A 19,216-nucleotide genomic window follows, 5' to 3' on the forward strand; every position below is an offset into this window, starting at 1 on the left:
GGTAGATCGTGTTTAGACAGATTCTTTTAACATGTTTTAGTGACATGCTGCCCTCTAATGTTTTATATCTCCCAGCTCTTGCTTGAAATGTTTGGTAAGAATATGTGAAAAACCATTAAGTTTTATAATGACTGAAGTGTAAGTAGGCTATGTCAAATGAAAGCTTTGAATTATAACCTAACTAGTTATATTAATTAATTTTGAACGAACGGAAACATATTTTTTCCTTTCGTTCCATGGAACGATCCATTTGTATATGGACCCTCTGATAAAGCCTTGCTCACCCTTTGGCCCCCCTTGGAAAAAAGTCTAGCTCCACCACTGCTTCAAAGTGATAGGAGTAAAACGATAAATGCAAGATTTGCGTCTGTTTAAATAGTGTCTCACTCTAAAATGGTATAGATGGACGCAGCCATTTACCTTCCGGAAATGGCTGCGTAGTGACGGCCACCTTTACAGACGTCGTTGTTCTCCAGTTGACGCCTTTTCCGCTGCTCAGCCTCGGCGCAGTGAATCACAGCGACTGGCCGTTGAAGGTTCGAGGTTCTGGACTGACTGGACCCAGCAGTGGAGCTGCGACAGAAACCAGCCGCTTTCCTGACCGCCGCGCTTCCCTGAAGCAACCGCTGCCGTCAGAAGACGAAACAGAAATGGACGAAAAGGCGTTCACTCAGGAGGTCGACCAGTGGATCGAGCAGCTGGGCGAGTGCAAGCAGCTGTCCGAGGGTCAGGTGAAGACCCTGTGCGAAAAGGTAAAGCGCGTCAAACCGCACACTGACGAGCAGCATCTCGCCTGCTCTCTCTGCTCCCAGACATTTAAAATGGCGCCTATAGGACGGATTTCAGCGCGTCTTGTTCATTCGGTCATTGGAGCCTGAAACCGTTCAGCCAATTAAACACATTGAAAACAACGACTGCGACTTAATGTGGACAATTAACTTTAACTAGGCCACTGCGAGTTCAAGGATCTTCACATTCAGATGAAGCAGCGGCTGCTAAAATCTCACAATCTCACCAAGTGTTTTGGTCTAGTTCAAGTTCAAATATCTTGGTACACTTACACTAAGAAAAACTAACTTAAAGTTTCCCATGAGCAAAATTTAGGAAATTGTTTTAAGTGAATAATTACTTAATGTTTATAAAAGATCATTTCTCTGATAAAAATGTATTATAATGTTTTCCACCAAATTAAGGAAGTTTGACTTAAAAGTGTCTTGTAAGTTTGTTTTGTCATATTTTAAGTGGACTACAATATTTACAACATAAACTAAACCAAAATTACTTGGTAAGATTGTGTATTTTTGCAGTGTAGTTGTGTTTTTCCAGTTGTTTTTTTATTTCTCTCAGAATCTCAAACTTTTTTAGTGCTGTTTTCTTCAAGTGTTCAACCAAAACGTTTTGTAAATGGATATTTCTTTTATTCTATTAAATCCTAAAATATAATCAGTTTTTATGATGAAGAAGTGACAGGGCAGGTGTATAAGGAGGGAGTTGTTGTGTTGCTGCTGGTTGCTGTAAACTGGTTGCACAAGTATCTTTTCTTTTACTTGAGTAAATTTCTGGATTTCTGAATAAAAAAACATGTTTATTCCCCAGAATCAAACGCCTGCAGTTTCTGTTAAAGTTTCTGAAGGTTTTATTGAAATAAACGGATCTGGAAACATTTTATTTTTCCTGAATTTATCTGAAAGTATTTATACTCTTGATTAATATTGGATACTCTGCCCTCCTCAAACATGCATTAAAGCTGCTGCAATGGAAATAATGGAAACTTTTTGTTTTGATGCTTTCAATGAGAGAAGATTCAGATTTTTCAGGATTTTCCTCCTTTAATTCTCTTCCATTAGATCCGTTTCCTTCAGGAAACAGGAAGTAACTCGTTGCCATGTTTGGTCTGATGAGTGCTGAAGGTTAAATGTCAGTGATGTCATTCATTTATTTTCTGCTTCAGCTCAGACGTCGTATTCTACTGTCATAACAATAAGCAATAAATCAATTAATCTCATGATAAATTAAAACAATCTCAGTCATTTACATTTACAAGTTTATTGATCTTTGAGAATTGGTTCCTTTATTATGCCATGATGACCATTATATTCCTGAAAAAAGATTGCAAAACAGCAATTTCATCATTTATTGCAATAAATTCTGGGGCGACTTATTGTCTGACGATATTTGTTAGCATGACAGACCTGATCCTAAGAGTGAAGCAATTCTTTCTTAACAGCTCATTAACTGTCTTTGGCTGTCAGATGAATTATTGCCTGTATTATTTTCAGAAAAAAGCTCCCTCCCTTTATGGAGGGATGAAAATGTTCCTCCCTCCATCCATGGTACTGTTGATATTCTCAGCTCAATGTGCCACACAGTTTCCTCCAGCTTCCTCCGGCTTCTTCCTGTTTCCTCCTGCTTTTTCCAGCTTCCTTCTGCTTCCTCCTCCTTCCTTCTGCTTCCTCCTCCTTCTTCCTCCTTCCTCCACTTTCCTCCTCCTTCCTCCAGCTTCTTCCTGCTTCCTCCAGCTTCTTCCTGTTTCCTCCTGCTTCCTCCTCCTTGCTCCTGTTTCCTCCTGTTTCCTCCTGCTTCCTCCTGTTTCCTCCTCCTCCTCCTCCTCCTCCTTCCTCCAACTTCCTCCTGCTTCCTCCCTCCTTCCTCCAACTTCCTCCTGCTTCCTCCTGTTTCCTCCTCCTTCCTCCAACTTCCTCCTGTTTCCTCCTCCTTCCTCCAACTTCCTCCTCCTTGCTCCTGTTTCCTCCTCCTTCCTCCAACTTCCTCCTGTTTCCTCCTCCTTCCTCCAACTTCCTCCTGTTTCCTCCTGCTTCCAAAATAGCAGAGGACAGAATTGATTGTTCTTTGCAGCGGCGAGGAGTTTCTGTTGCTCAGAGGGCAGAGGGTGTGAGTGAGGACAGCATGGTTCGCTGTGACTCAGTGTGTGTGTGTGTGTGTGTGTGTGTGTGTGTGTGTGTGTGTGTGTGTGTGTGTGTGTGTGTGTGTGCATTCCAGCTCTCTGAGTTTCCTTCGGTTGCCGTTGGGAAGGAATGCTGAAGCGTCGTCGTCGTTCTTCCAGTCGTTCCAGAGTTTTCTGCCTGCAGCGTCAGAAACAGTTTTTAGTTACAGAACTGGGAGTTCTGGTTTGTTATTTAATTACTTTGTTTTTTTTCTCCAAATAGTTTTATTAGAATTTTCTGCTTCACAGACATTACTGACAAAAAAAGAAACAAAATAGATAAAAATGAACATCCAATGCAATCCTTCCTTCTACCCCCCCAGAAAAAAAGCAACCCCAGGACTCACTCTGTCTGCACAAAAAGAAAAGGAAAATTAAATTTACATGTTAGAGTTTGTCAAGATGTAGGAAGGGAAACCAAATATTTGTTATTTAATTACCTTTAATGTAATTTAAAAGAAGACAATCCTCTGCTTGCTGGAAATCAGATTGTCTTTGTTAGTGAGAAGTAATAAAGGATCTTCATCGTCTTTGTCTGTTTTCTGTTCAAATTGAAGTTTCATAGTTTGTAGTTTTCAGTCTTGAAATGAATCATCTTGTTTTTAGAAAATCTGTTTCTGTTCTTTATGATTCTCCAAATATCAGCGACCAAATGTAAATCCACAGGAGAGTGAATGTTTCTGATCACACCAGGGTTAAATATGACAGTCAAACTGATTCCCACGTTCAGATGGCATGAAAACACGACCTTTGTTCAGGCTTTCACATACTTGGAAATATCTAAAGCTGTAATAAACAATCAATGAGTTCATTTTTATGAGTAAAAATTAGCTTGACAATTCCTGTCGGTATGATTTATCGTTTCCCTTTTCTGTCCTGCAACCAAAAACTTTAATAATAAAATCTTTAACTAACTTCTTGAAAGAAAATGTCTAAAATTCCTAATTAGTTTGTTTCTGTTGTTTTATTTATTTTGTATAAAATAACAATATTACTTAATGAAATAACTTCTTGGACAATTTAGAAACCAGCAAAAGTTTGTTATGGTGACAGACCTGTGAGGTCAGAATATGCCTTCCACACTTTTCAGATTTGTATTTGGAACACATTCAGAAACCATTTTCCTTCCAGTTCAGTTATATAATAATTTCAGTTACATAAAGTACATGAGTTTTGTTGTAATGGGGTGTGAGGAATTTTTAGTATTGTTGACATATGACATTGCAACAGGTGATGTCACATGATGATGTCACATGATGATGTCACATGATGATGTAATGAGGTGATGGTCGCCTCACCTCATGACGTGTGTTCATGTTCAGTCAGAGGCTTGTTTTCCACTTTGTTAGAAATGAATGAATTTATGAGAAAGGAAACGATGTAAGCGTGACGAAAGCAGCGTGCAACCAAGTCATCCTTTGTGTTTGCCTCGTTATGGCTGTTAATTGGCCGGAGAGCCTGAGCTGGGTTTAACTGGTTTAACTGGTTTAACTGGTTTAACTGGTTTAATGGGATTACACGGCGGCAGCCGGGAAGTTGCTGACTGTTTCTGAGGCGTCTGACCTGGACAGGTGTGGTGTGAACGTTTACTGAGTCTTATGTAACATTTGTCTGTGGTTTGTTCTGCAACATTTCCTCAGTGGATCAGACTGAGGGTTAAAGGTCACACTGTTCAGGTTTATGTAATATTTGATCAGAGTAATCTCCTTCAGGTTTTTTAGCAGATTATTATTGAATTTGCAGGTTATATCATTAATAAATTAAATCTGATGGAGGATGTGATGTGAACTGAGAAACATTTCACAATGTAAGTGTAGCTGAGGCTGCTCTTAATTTGCAGGACGGTTTGAAGGCTCTGTTCAGGTTTGTCACTGCTCTCAACCTGGAGTGTCGGTCAGAACACTACTTGGACTGGATTCAGTTCAGGACCAGATGTGGTGCAGCAGGTGGAAGAAGGAAGACATGAGGCAGGAAACCTTTTACTTTCTGTATTCCAAGTCGGGTCACAGATCTTAGTCCAACAACAGTAATTTGCATCAAGGTGTATTTGGTGGGTGTGGGTGAGTGCTTCAGGTATGTGTGTAGGTGTGTGTGTGGTCTCTTGTCACTAACGCACACTTATAAGGCGATCACACATATTCTGCCCCTCTCACGTATTAGCAGTGGCTCTGTTACCCCACCTCCCCCTCTGATATCAGGAACGGTTTTCTTTCTTACGGCGATGTGATGACGTCATCACCGCCCCAACTACGGTATGCCCTAAGTGGCAAAAGTAACGCTGAACAGAAATCACTACGAACAGTAGTAGTTAACAAACTTAGATTATTTAAGGGGTCTTTTGAACAGTAAGAGTTTGATATCAGCCGATCAATAATTACTGATTTTATTGTTTCAAATATCTTAACGCTGCCAAACTGCTGCTGTTACTTAGCAGCTTGTTGATAAGCGACCACCGGAGGCGAGGAGGCGACCCAATTAAACTGAACTGATCAAAACATAATTTAATATTTAAACATAATGAACCAGAATGTAAAGTTATGTTGAAATGTTGGTATTTTATATGATTATAGTCCATATAACCATCATTTTAAAATAACAAAATGGCTGCTGCTGCATTTTAGGCAATAAAATGTTTGTTTGAAATGGAATTGTTTATTTGCTTATTTTTATTCATTTGTAATGTATAAACAGCCTCAAGAGGTCAAATTAAAAATATATATTTTTAATCCAGTTAATCATCAGAATATAAAAATTGATTAAGATAATAAATAGTTGTTTCTGCTTCATGGCTGTTTTTTCATTTCATTGTTTAACTTTGTTAGAAACTGGAGGAAAATAGATCAGTTCCTGAGACACATCGACGTGACCCACTCTTTAATCAGCTTCACTCATCGCTGCTCCACTCTACAATATTCTCACAGACTGATGTGAGCGTGTGCGTACAATGTAGGTCAGGGTTGTGCAGCGCTGCAGGCCTGCTGACCGTCCGGACCCCATCTGGACCCGTCCTGACCCGTCCGGACCCGTCCTGAACCGTCCGGACCCGTCCTGACCCCCTCCGGACCCGTCCTGACCCGTCCGGACCCGTCCGCCGGCTGCAGGCCAGGGAAAGCTTTGCGTCTCCAGCCGGATCCATGAGAAACATCCAACAAAACAATTACTTTCGAGGAACCAATGGAGACGTTTGTTTGAGCGAATCGGACATGAGCGGTGACCCAAACGCCCGAGTTGTTTCAGTACTCATGGTGCTTGTGGAACCGCTGGTCATAACTAATTTTATTGTACTAAGTGATAATATTGTTGTTTTGAGACAATTATTAATACAGTGGAAATAATGGCTTAGTAATAACGCAAGAACAAATTCTCAAATATCAATAAACTAATTAAAGTCTGATGAACATTAAACTTTTATCATCCAAAAGAGGGAAACAATAATTCATGCAAATGTAAATTATTTAGCTTGCTTTAATTTCTAATAAAAATAATCACCTTTATTTTTCTATAAATTGGAAACGTTGTCCTGGTAACCCAATTAAATGTAAAGCTTTAAGGAGGTTGTGTGTATTTAAAGCATGAATGATTTTATTTTCTGTCTGGCTCTGTGAGGCGGCGGCTGCAGCTGAGTCATCACTGCAGCAGGAATAAATTACCAATATCAGCAACGGCCTGAAAATAATTTATTGTTCCATCAACGAATTAGATTTCTCTGTTTTTAATGGACACATTCTGCAGAAATACTTTAGACTTTTCTATACATTTTAGAAATGCATTAAAAATGCAAAAAATTCAAATAGTTTTGGAATAAGAGAATAAAATACAGAGCTGTCCTTTAGTTATCGCTCCATCATTTGTTGACTAATTTCTGTTTCAAGGATTTCACTGGATTCCAGCAGGTGAAGTTAAAACTGTCACATTAGGTAAAATCATCACATTAAATTTGAGGGCCATAAAAATAAATAAGTAAAAAGACTACAGTCAAGCAACTAAAGTTGTTTGTTTATTTTTTTGTTCAAAATGGATTTTATTCATCCTGGATCCGAAGCTCAGAAAGGTTTTTATATGTTTATGGAATGAAAATAAAGAAATCTAGTTTCCAGTTTCCTTTGGTCTCCATTGAGGAAATTTATTCTCGGCTATTAAAACAGGATGTTGATCATTTCCTTTCCAAAAGTTTCATTAAGTTAAATCTGATTTGGGTTCAGCAAAATCGGCTTTTCAGTAAAAGTCTGTGGATAAACGCTGTTCTATTAATCATGAAAAGATCCATATTTGTGTTGTAATGAACATTTTTATGGGAGAAAGTTATGTTGGTAATAATTTCACCTTAAATGAAATAAAAAGTCTTTGTTTTATACTTCAGGGCTGCACAGAATCTGCCCAAGGGCCACAAAAGGCCCCGGGGCCACATGTTGGACTCCCTGTTGTTAATGTTTAAAGTGACTGATTTTCCTCCTGCAGGCGAAGGAGATTCTGACCGAAGAGTCCCACGTGCAGGAGGTGCGCTGCCCAGTGACCGTGTGCGGCGACGTTCACGGCCAGCTCCACGACCTGATGGAGCTGTTCAGGACCGGAGGGAAGTTCCCCGACACCAACTACCTGTTCATGGGCGACTACGTGGACAGAGGATACTACTCCGTAGAAACCATCTCCCTGCTCATAGCTCTTAAGGTGGTCACTCACTGGAGGCTTCTCCTGTGGATTGTGGAGAAACATTGTTGTCTAAAGGATATTTCTTCCTCTTGGCGTCTCAGGTTCGTTTCCGGGAGCGAATAACCATCCTGAGGGGAAACCACGAGAGCAGACAGATCACTCAGGTCTACGGTTTCTACGATGAGTGCTTAAGGAAATACGGGAACGCCAACGTGTGGAAGTACTTCACTGACCTGTTCGACTACCTGCCGCTCGCGTTAGTCGACTCTCAGGTGAGAGCCACTGCGTTTTCCCACCTGAGGCACCGGTCGACCCGATTCCGGCTCAGGTTTATAACAGACGTGTAGCAACTAGTTACAGTTCAATTGTTTTTTCAGAAAATGTACTTTTTACATGAGTATTTTTATGATGAAGCATCTGAACTCTTACTTGAGTGATTTTTTGGCTGCTCTTCCTGCCTCTGGTAACTCATCTAGAGTAAAGATGTTCTGTGTTGCTCTCAGATCTTCTGCCTTCATGGAGGCCTGTCCCCATCCATAGACTAAATGGCCCCTGAACCGCAGTTTGGAGACCCCTGTTTAATTGTTGTTTAAGTTATATTTTGCTCAGATTTATAATTTCAACCTTTCTTGTCGTCCAGCTTGCAGTTTGATCCGGCGCCTCGAAGAGGAGAGCCACACGTAACCCGCCGCACCCCAGACTACTTCCTGTGAACTTTGACCTCTCCTAGCGAGTCCAGGCTCTGTGACTCGGAAGCGATATCGATACGAATGAGGAACAGAAAACTGGGAAAACATCGCGGCATGGCATAACGCTGCGATGCTGGAAACCATGAAACTCCTCATTCTGTGCAGCTGCAGCTGCTGAAGTCCATCAGCTTCAGTTCTGCAGATCAACATGTTTGCACTTTTGTACATTTAAATACATTTATCACATTTGTATAATATGTCTAAAAAATACAGATTATAAATTATGATTTTTTTCCCTTCCTGTTTTTTTTTTGTTTTGTTTTTTCTTTTGTAAAAATAAAAATCTAGAGCTTTACACAAAGTACAGTTTTCTCCTGTAACTTATAAAAAATCCTCATCAACTCACCGACTCCCTTCCAGCTCTGCATTTTAACAAAGCAGTTAGAATAATAAAATGTTTCTGGGTGTCTGACTTGTTTTTTTAAGATGTCAGTGAATCAAACGTAACGGCTTGGCTCAAGGAAAAGTGTTTGGAAATGTTTATTTCTGTAAAAATGCATCATTTCAGACGTTTGTTTAGAAGGGCTTGTCGTTTAGCGCCGCCCAGTGGTTCTCCGAGGTGTAACACCACAGGCCCTCAGGAGCATCAGGGTCATTGGACATGGCAAAAGTTTATTGCCACCAAAAATTTTTGAGATTAATCTCAGAAATTTTCTTGAGAAAACTTGTAAATTTACAAACTCCAAGTTAAAACTTTGCAAAAACAAAATTCAGAAATTTTAATATCCCACATTTTCTAGAAAAACGTGTAAAGTTTTTAAGATTCTAAAATTTCAAACTTTATGAACTCGGAGAATTTTTTTTTTAGGAAATTCCTGAGTTTTTTCCTTGCAAATTTTCTACTCCTGTTCAGAAATGCCCTATTTTTTCAAGACAATTTGAGTTCCTTGATGGAAATGTACTTTCTTCTCCATTTACAATGGCCTTCATACACCATTGTACCAAAATGCTAATATTCTGACTTAAATTAGTGAAAGCGAATAAAACTGAATAATCTTACACTTTTATTGTGACACAAACTTGGAGGAAAATGAAATGTTTCAATAAGTTGCAAAAGTAAATGGAATAAAGTTCAATAATGTTTTTCCAGTCAGACAACTGAAGGTACTTTACAGCCAAACTCACAACGTTACACAGATACGCAAATCAGAAAACGTTTGCACATTAAATTGTACAGAATGTCTTCAGGGTGAGAATGTTGTAGTGACACAACCAAGAACTGGATTTCCTCCAACATGGTGAAAAAAGACGAGAAAAACTGGTCAGAGTTGCTGCTGAGCAACTCCAGAAACTGCAGGACTTTCTGGCTCCAATCTGCTTCACACACAACGCAGAAACGTTTCCTGAAAAGGGAAATCATGCAATCCTGACTCAATAGAAATAAAGAAATACCTGGAGACTCCAAAAGTATGTGGGAAGTGTCATCATCTGATGATTTTTGAATACAATTACCACTGTCAAGCATTTATTTTCTTATATGCATAAAAGAGGTTGAGGTGGCTCGGGCATCTGGTCAGGATGGACGGCTCCCTGGTGAGGTGTTTCGGACACGTCCCACCAGGAGGAGACCCAGGACACGCTGGAGGGACTACGTCTGTCGGCTGGCCTGGGAACGCCTCGGGATTCCCCCGGAGGAGCTGGAGGAAGTGGCTGGGAGAGGGAAGTCTGGGCCTCCTTTCTGAAGCTGCTACCCCCGCGACCCGACCCGGATAAGCGGCAGAAGATGGATGGATGGATATGCATAAAATCTAATTTTCTAACTCATAGCGTTGTTAGACATTTATTAAATCGACTTGTTTTTTCAGATTGATTAATATCAGTAAAAAAAGAAGAAAAGAATCATTTGTTGATATCTTGTAAAATAAACAAATAAATGCAAATAGTGCCAAGTTACAAAATGTACTTTTATGTTTTTGTCATATTGATAGGGCTGGACATTTAAAAGTACATAAGAATAGATTGCTGCCAATTTTCTGCCGTTTTTTAGTGTCCAAAATGTCTCCAGTTAGAACATCTCTGCTTCAATTATTTTTCCCACATCAGTTTCGTCAATAAAAAACTTCTAACATTTGAACAAAAACTGCAGGTTGTGTCTGAGTGGTGAGTTGTTGATGTTTTTCATTCAGTGGATAGAAAATATAAAATTTGACTGCAGAGCAGAAATATTTCATAAAAAAAATACTCAAGTAAAAGTAAAAGTACTTTTTTTCAGAAAAGCTACTCAAGTAGCCTTAAATCGAGTGTTGCAGTCCAGATCCACAGTAATGATGAATCATGTTGGTGAGGGGGGCCCGAAATTAAACCTGCTTTGGGCTGCAAAAAAGCTTGTGCCGGCCCTGCATGGAAAAAATCATATAGTGTCTGCAAAATGGAACAGAAATAAAAGTAAACAGGTCATGGCTGTGACCTGTGGTAAACAGACCTCCTCTTCCTCCTCCTCTTCCTCCTCCTCTTCCTCCTCTCTCCTCTTCCTCCTCCCCAGCAGGTTCAGCCTCAGTCTCACAGCCAAACAGCCGCCACGCTTGTCGGGTCTTTCTGCGGATCAAATCCACAGCTTGACTTCAGTCCAGTTATTGTCGGTACGTGTCTCTGCGTTGTGTGTGTTTGTGGTTAAATAGTGAGTCTAACTGCTGTGTGTTTATTCTTATTGTTTTAATAAAAGGCCTCAGTCTGGTGGTCTGGTGGGCCAGAGGCCTCTCCGACAGGCTAACCAGGCTAACTAGCACCTGGTTAGCCTGTTGGGACACAATCTGAATATTTATACATGTTATATGTAAAGTCACAGTATAATTCTTGTCCATTTTACGGCGTTAGATGGAAACTGTATCCGATATTTGTCCCGTGTTGATTCGTAAACAGGCTAATTGTTCAGCATTTCCGTTGTTTCGCTAATGGACGTTAGCATGACCGGTTGGCTAATAACTGACAACAAAACCCCGCAGTTCAGCTGGAATCACATTTACTCTTGTCCAGTTTTACTGTCACTCACTACAGACGACACGTTCTCAGGTTTGTTAGCAAATAGAAAACGGCTCGTTGTCACCGAGCCTTTTAGCAGTTTTAGCTAAAGTTAGCTTGTTTGCTAACCAACGCAAAGCAGTGACGCTAGCTGCATGTTTGGATTATTAATCAGGCAGAACATCAATACGAAAAACAAACTTCAGCATGAAAAACGACAATTGGGTTTAAAAGCTGAAACAAATGAATAAACAATCAAGGAATTTTCAAAAGATGCAAAAGATTGAGCCTGTCAGACATGAACAGGTTCAGCAGCTTAACGCCAGTTTTCTGCTTAATTGGCTAATTGACTGAAGCTTTTCAGCTTTTAGTTGCTACTTAAAGTAAAATCTGAAACGTTGCAAGATTTTTTATTTTAATTGTCATGAAACTTTCAGCAGTTGAAGTAAATATCACTTTATATACTTTTTTTCAAGTTTGTCATTTATCATGCTTTTATGAGTAAAAACAGCAGAAAACAAATATTAATCCCAAAAGAAAATTAAGTTTTATTGTGACTCATTCAAGATTCTGTGAAACAGTATCACTGCTTTTAACTTGTTTTACTTTTTTATACGTGCTAATATGTATTAACTGGTTTTATTCTGTAACCAGGTTGCTGTGTGGTGCAGACTTCTGCCCAGGTCCCTCTTGAAAATGAGATTCAGATTTCAACGGGATTTACCTGGTTAAATAAAGAAAAAAAAAGAAAAATTCTTGAGCGTTATTGTAGATGGTGATGGCTGCAGACAGACATGGATCCGTCTGTCTTCTGCAGTTTCTGACCAATCAGATCAGGCTGCATTGTCTTAAATCACAGGAGAAACATGATGAACCTCACAGACATGATCCTCCCAGTGCTGCCTGCTTTGTCCAGGTGGGTTTGCTGCAGCAGACGTATGATGCTGTGGGCCAGAGGAGGCTGTTTGGCTGTGAGCCTGTTTCTGGAAAAAAAAAAAAAAAAAGCATTCTCTTAGAATTATATTTGAAATCAAACATTTTTAAATGCATGTTTTCTCATGTGACATCACACTTCTGTGACTTTTGTAACTGACAGCCATGTTGCTTTGGAGTTGCTATGACAACCATAAACAAGCCACAAGGTCAGAACTCGCCTCGTTCTTATCTAACTTATAAAGAATTCAAGTTCATTACAGCTACCTGAGTTCTCCACCTGCCTCTGAAATACTGAGATAAATATCAGTGATGTTCACTGCAGTACTTACTGCTGAACTAGCAACATTATCTTAGCTAGTGCAGCTTTTATCTGCTAGCTGGACAGACATGTTATCAACTGTGTTCACTAGTCAGCAGGTCGGCTGCAGCTTCTCATCGTCTGACGCCTGTTGATCCCGTCAGCAGCCATTTTCTTAATATTTTCTCTTGCATGTCAGTCAGAAGCGTCCACATATTTTCTCTGTGTGGGTCTGGAAGCCGTGGTTCATCTATGCATCGCACTGTTTGCTTGCCAATATGGCGCAGAGCACTTGTGGTTCAGACTTGTGGGAACTGTGTGTTGCTTTAGTCATTTTTTCATGTCAGTGTGTTCACCTTGTTTCAGCACTTTAATCCCAGACACTGTTTGTTTTGATCAGGCTTGAAAAGCAGGTGGACAGATATAAAATCAGCAGATTGTTCTGCAAAATATTTTTGTTTGAAAAATGAGCTTAAAGTGACTTACTGGGAACTCAGACACTTTTCAGTCAAGTTTCAAAATATACCTGGATCTGATTAAGAAAAAAAACCCACATTACTGTGTGCATCTGATGAAACATAATCCATTTAAATTTTAAAATGTAAATGTTATAGATCTTTCAATATTGTTTCTGTTTATGTTGCTAAATGAATGTATAAACCTGATTCTTATTATACTAAATACTTACAATAGTTCAAACTAAATAAAATAAAAAATAAGTGTATTGGCCATTTAAAAGGAAAGTCGGTAAATAAGTGAATTTTTCTTGTTTCAGAAAATGCCCACGATAAAACTCCAGAGCTCTGATGGGGAAATCTTTGAGGTGGATGTTGAGATCGCCAAACAGTCCGTCACCATCAAGACCATGCTAGAAGGTGAAGCATCTAATTTTCTGCTTCTGAAATGATTTTTGCTTTTTAGTGAGTAAAATCATGAATAGTCCTGAACGTAATGGAGATGAATGCTGGTTTCTGTTCCCAGATTTGGGAATGGATGATGAAGGAGACGATGATCCCGTCCCGCTTCCGAATGTGAATGCTGCCATCCTCAAGAAGGTAACACACACACACACACACACACGCACGCACACACACACACACACACACACACACACACACACACACACACACACACACACACACACACACACAGCAGCCTTCCTGTTGGATATTTCAGTAACAGTGTCTGTAACAGGTTTTGTTGGATCTTCTCTGTATTTTTGGTCTCATTCAATCGACATGAACAGTGAAAATATTCCATGCTTAAAGTGTAATCTACCAGATATTACAACCTTTAAAACGGTTAAACATAAATCTGCAGCAGGTTTTGACGGTAACGTTGGTTTCTCCATGATAAAACAGTTCAACTGTGACGATGGAGGACAAAACGCCTGAAGCTCCCAGTTTAGAAAAGCAGTTCCAGCTGATTTCACTGAATGGGTTCATAAACTGGTTTCACATGTTGGCCCAGCTGATTGAAAGCTGACTGACTGACTGCGCTCAGGTTGAGTTCACCTGCTGTTTCCCTGCAGGTGATTCAGTGGTGCACCCATCACAAAGACGACCCCCCTCCCCTGAGGACGACGAGAACAAGGAGAAGAGGACGGACGACATTCCTGTTTGGGACCAGGAGTTCCTCAAGGTGGACCAAGGCACCTTGTTTGAACTCATCCTGGTAAAAATGACTTTTTATAGTGTAAAACTTTAAAACAAAACGCCTGTCTGAACCTTGACCTCTGACCTCTCTGGTACATCCAGAGTTTGTTCACTATGTACGAAGCAGCTACTGCAAACCTGACATTATTTTTCTCTTCTCAGAATAAACTAGAACCAGTTATAACTGGAACCAGTTATATTCTGGTTCTAGTTATAACTGGAACCAGTTATAACTAGAACCAGTTATATTCTGGTTCTAGTTATAACTGGAACCAGTTATAACTAGAACCAGTTATATTCTGGTTCTAGTTATAACTGGAACCAGTTATAACTAGAACCAGTTATATTCTGGTTCTAGTTATAACTGGAACCAGTTATAACTAGAACCAGTTATATTCTGGTTCTAGTTATAACTGGAACCAGTTATAACTAGAACCAGTTATATTCTGGTTCTAGTTATAACTTTACTGGTTCCAGTTTATTCAGGAATTTCCTCCCACGTCTTGTTTTGATCCCTTTTGGTCATAAATTATCAAACATTTTTGCTGCTCTGCTTTCAGTGAGGCTGAGATTTGAAAAACTTCAAACTATACTATTGAATGAAATGATCAATATTGGTGGATATTGATAATTCTTGATTAGTTTTTTTGTCTTAAATATCTGAAGTGCAGCCACATCGGTGGTGTGACGTTTTCATTTGCGTGTCAATGAGGACAGATGGTGGATGAGTTGATGTGGGCAGCAGGACGAGTAAACAGGGCCATCATGTGAGAGGAAACCCGAGTCCAGACCCGGTTCTGGTCCCGGTTCTGGTCCCTCCCAGAGAGAAACACGAGCTGATGAACTTTCATAACCACAAACCCTAAGGAGGCTTCATCACTGTAAAGGATATTTAGTGAGGAATAAATCAACTTAATAATTATGTTGATGTCAAACTGGCTGTATGACCTGGAATAAAATCAGTTTTTAGAACCAATATAACACAACGGTGTTTAATTAAAACACATTAAAAAGCTTTGATTTATACTGCTAAAAAATGAAACAAAATGTTAAGACCCAATAATGCTATTTCAAACTGTAATTTTAATATGTAAAATTATGCATAGATAATTTTGCAGTATAATCTTCAATAAACAGTCAAATAAAATTAAGTTTAAAAATAGTTTTAGAGACAAACAGTTGTGGAATATGAAATGTGCTGAATATATTGATGCATTACGTTGTTACTGAGCAGAATATTATGACTACTTGACCTTCTGGAGGAGCTAACTCCAATGCTAATACTAGCTGGCTAGTTAGCTTAGCTCAGTTGGCGACACTAAACTGTGCTTAACAGACACAATGCTCTTGATTGTCATCATGGCAGCTTAGCTTGGGAAGAATATTATATTACCTTATTAACAGTAAATGGAGGCGTGTTTAGTTTCTGTTGAGAGGAATGAGTGAGCCGGACCAGTGCGGGTCTGGTCCCATCCAAGCCCCGCCCATCTGGTCCAAGCCCCACCCATCTGGTCTAAGTCCCGCCCATCTGGTCCAAGCCCCGCCCACCTTCCAGAACCGCCTCTGCAACCCAAGCTGGGAAAGATGGCGGCATGAAATATTTTTCTTGATTTTATTATTTTATTTACTGATTTAATCATTTATTATGTATTTAGAAAATTATATTAAACTTCTTTAAGCTTTTAATTTTTAAATTGCCTGATTTTTATAGGCCATTTGTGTTTAAAGCTTTACTCCTGGCAGAAACGTCCCACTGAGCCTGAGATGAATGTTGGATTTTGCTGTTCTGGTGTGGAACCATTTCATTCCCTCTCCGCCTCGCCTTACGCTGCTGCTCTTTATTTCCTCGTCTCTTTAGGCCGCGAACTACCTGGACATCAAAGGCCTTTTAGATGTCACCTGCAAGACAGTGGCCAACATGATCAAAGGCAAAACCCCAGAAGAGATCAGGAAGACTTTCAACATCAAAAATGATTTCACAGAGGAGGAGGAGGCCCAGGTACTTACTGTTGTGCATCAAAACATAAAATGAGATCATTTGATTCGCTCCAGGCAAAACGAGAGTTCACCTGCCGGTTGTTTTTGCGCAGGTACGCAAAGAGAACCAGTGGTGTGAAGAAAAATAAAGCGGAGAATCCTGCCAACACTACCACTGAAAGGATTGTCCCTGCTTACTGGTTGCACTGGCGTTGTTCATACTTGTTAATATTTGACTTTTAGGATATTGACAGCCACTTTGCTCTCTAGTTCCCTTCATTTCTGTATCCCAATAATAGCATGACCATTTAACTTGCCTGTGTGGTGTCATTAATTTAAAGATAAAATGCTTATTACTGTTTTCACACACTCATATTTGTGAATCTACATAAAATATAGTCCTGTTCTCATGGCTTTGTATCCTCGAAGAAGAAAAGAAACAATATCCCTCCTTCCAGATTATCCTGATTTTTAGTTGCTCTAGTTGTCTATTTTTTTTTTTTACTGGAGATTATTCTTTTAGGTTCATTGACTTGAATAAAGTTACATTTTTGACAATGGAAAAATGAGGGTGAATGTGATTTTTGCTCCACATTGGCTTTGTTTGAACCTGGAAGGCGCCTCCTTAGTAGGAGAAATGAAGTTGGAAGCGGCTAAATGTTTTTGCGTTTTCGCCTCCATCACAGCGTTGACTCGTCAATTTGTGTATTAAATTGGACATTTTCACCTTAGTTGTGATGCTGGTTTTTTTTAGCTGGATAAACGCACTGAAGGAGTTAATAAAACCTTTCAAATGAATGTGGCGTCGTCTTTCTGTGTGGAGTCATCGGTCTCAGTTTCTCTAAATATCCTTCAATCATGCAGCTGCTTACCGAGTCAGTAACTGAAGCTTTTGTACATTTACATTTATTTTTCAGCTGTAATATGTTGTGATTACTATATATAAATTTCACTTTTTCAATTGAATCACTAAAATGCAACAACCTCTGGTAGTTTAAGATGAAACTGCAACAGGAATATCAATGGTTCAGATGATAATCAGCTGTTTGGCTGATTAGGATAATAGTTTTCTTCTAAAAGTACAATTAGATAAGATTTGATCCATTATACTGTTTCAGTGGTAGTTCTTCATATTTAAAGTACAGCTAATTCTTTCCATGGTAGTTTAGTTTCTATTGTTTTCAGTTGTGATTTATCTTTTTACAAATCCATCCCTCCAGTGTGGAAGTTCACTTTTTTGGTGCTTAGTTTAAAATTCAGAAATTTGAGTTTGAGAAAAAAAAAAAATGGAATATTTTTTGATTTACAATTATCTCCACTGAAGAAAAAATAAGCCTGCAGCCTTAAACATAAAAAAAAAACACTTTTAATAACATCAAACAGACCATACATCAGGGTTTAAAGCATGAAGTACAAAGACATTTTCCAGTTTCTGCCTCCCGCCTGAACGTTCAGACCTTTTAACCACAACAGCGCCACCGGCTGGAGAAGGATGGAACAAAAGCTCAGCCTAAACTTAATGCAGTCAGAAGCTGCGAGAAAACAACTGCAAATGGAAACGTAACGTTACAGCTGGAACATGCAAAGACTGAACTCAAAATACAGTTAGAAGGTTTCTGCAGCAATACTGGAGCACAAAAAAACATGTTGCTTAGAAAAAACTGGAAACTATTTTTTTTTTCAAAAAGACTTTGCCTTTTTATTCCATAAAAACATACAAAAGTTATTTATTATAAAACTTTACAAGACAATGCAATATAATAGTACCCATCGGTCACAGATTAGTTTGCGGAGCTGCAGAGAAAAACAAATTTTAAAGAAACACGACCTTAAAAATAGATTCATACACAAAAAAGTAAAAAACAAAATGTAAAAATGTAACAGGTGAAGCTGGAGAGCAGAAGACTAAAAGTGCTAAAAGAAGTGAGCTGTGTGTCTGCTGGAAACACAAAGATAGGAATATTTTCCCAGGAGTCGGAGGTTCTGCCGGTCAGTCGGGTCCAGAACAGATCATAACATGAAAAGCATTAATAATTCATCTGAAGGTTACAAAGTGAGCACCGACTCTGAGGAGGAACAGTCCGCAACAAAAATGAGCAGAACTCAAACGGTTTCAGCCAAAACAAGAAGATCATGAAAAAATCTTTTCACCTTTTGCCACATTACAATTTAATATATATTTTTAACAGCAGTGTTTGTGACGGACCAATAAACTGTTCAAATTTCTCTTGAATGCTGCTAAAATGAAAACTTGATAATAATTTAACATAATAATTCATCATATAATCAATAATCATTTGCACCTGTCAGCAGGCTGGTCACAATAATCAATAAATCACATTAAAATGAACTCAATCATCTCCATTTACATAATTGATCATTTTTCTACCAAATACTGGATATTAAGTCTTCAGTCCAATTCTTTTGTTTACAATGATGTCATAATTCAATGTATTTGATTCTCTTGTTTGATTTATTTATTTAGATATTTAAAATTTCTTCCAGTTCCAGATCATTAGAATTGAAAGTTGATCTTATTATTTCTGATGTTCAGGTTGTAAATGGTCTCAAAACAAAGAAAATGATCATTTATTGCAATATTTATTGCAAGTTATTTATTGCAATAACTTCTGGGACAACTTATCGTCCAATAAGTCTGACCTGGAAGTGATCGCTGCCATCTTGGTAGGCGAGCGAATGGCGTCCCAATCACCACAGTGAAGCTTATAGAAACAATCTGAAGAGACTGTCTGCTGATGGGACGGAAAGAAGAAGCTGCCTCTGATCTCTGCGACTAATTAGTGAGCAGGAAGTGTTTCCAGCAGGAAGTGTTTCCAGCAGGAAGTGTTTCCAGAAGGAAGTGGTTCCAGCAGGAAGTGTTTCCAGCAGGAAGTGTTTCCAGCAGGAAGTGTTTCCAGAAGGAAGTGGTTCCAGCAGGAAGTGTTTCCAGCAGGAAGTGGTTCCAGCAGGAAGTGTTTCCAGAAGGAAGTGTTTCCAGAAGGAAGTGGTTCCAACAGGAAGTGTTTCCAGCAGGAAGTGGTTCCAGCAG

At 39.2% G+C, this 19,216-nt stretch overlaps 2 protein-coding genes across 2 annotated transcripts; both read left to right on the top strand.

The window, feature by feature from the left end:
- Positions 1-506: 506 nt before the first annotated feature.
- Positions 507-8,612, top strand: LOC129355294 (serine/threonine-protein phosphatase 2A catalytic subunit alpha isoform-like). Its single transcript, XM_055024806.1, has 4 exons — positions 507-752; positions 7,403-7,612; positions 7,696-7,866; positions 8,235-8,612. The coding sequence occupies exons 1-4, from the start codon at positions 651-653 to the stop codon at positions 8,244-8,246; spliced, it is 495 nt and encodes a 164-aa protein (XP_054880781.1). The 5' UTR covers positions 507-650; the 3' UTR covers positions 8,247-8,612.
- A 2,121-nt stretch (positions 8,613-10,733) lies between these two features.
- On the top strand, positions 10,734-16,965 carry LOC129355312 (S-phase kinase-associated protein 1-like). Its single transcript, XM_055024820.1, is given in 7 exon segments — positions 10,734-10,922; positions 13,311-13,410; positions 13,517-13,590; positions 14,067-14,103; positions 14,106-14,209; positions 16,049-16,189; positions 16,281-16,965. Coding segments are annotated over 7 exon segments (675 nt in total). The 5' UTR covers positions 10,734-10,739; the 3' UTR covers positions 16,317-16,965.
- The last annotated feature ends 2,251 nt before the right edge of the window (positions 16,966-19,216 follow it).

The sequence above is a fragment of the Poeciliopsis prolifica genome, unplaced genomic scaffold (genome assembly GCF_027474105.1).
Source record: "Poeciliopsis prolifica strain line A6 unplaced genomic scaffold, Auburn_PproV2 SCAFFOLD129, whole genome shotgun sequence".
In the NCBI taxonomy this organism is placed as follows: domain Eukaryota; kingdom Metazoa; phylum Chordata; class Actinopteri; order Cyprinodontiformes; family Poeciliidae; genus Poeciliopsis; species Poeciliopsis prolifica.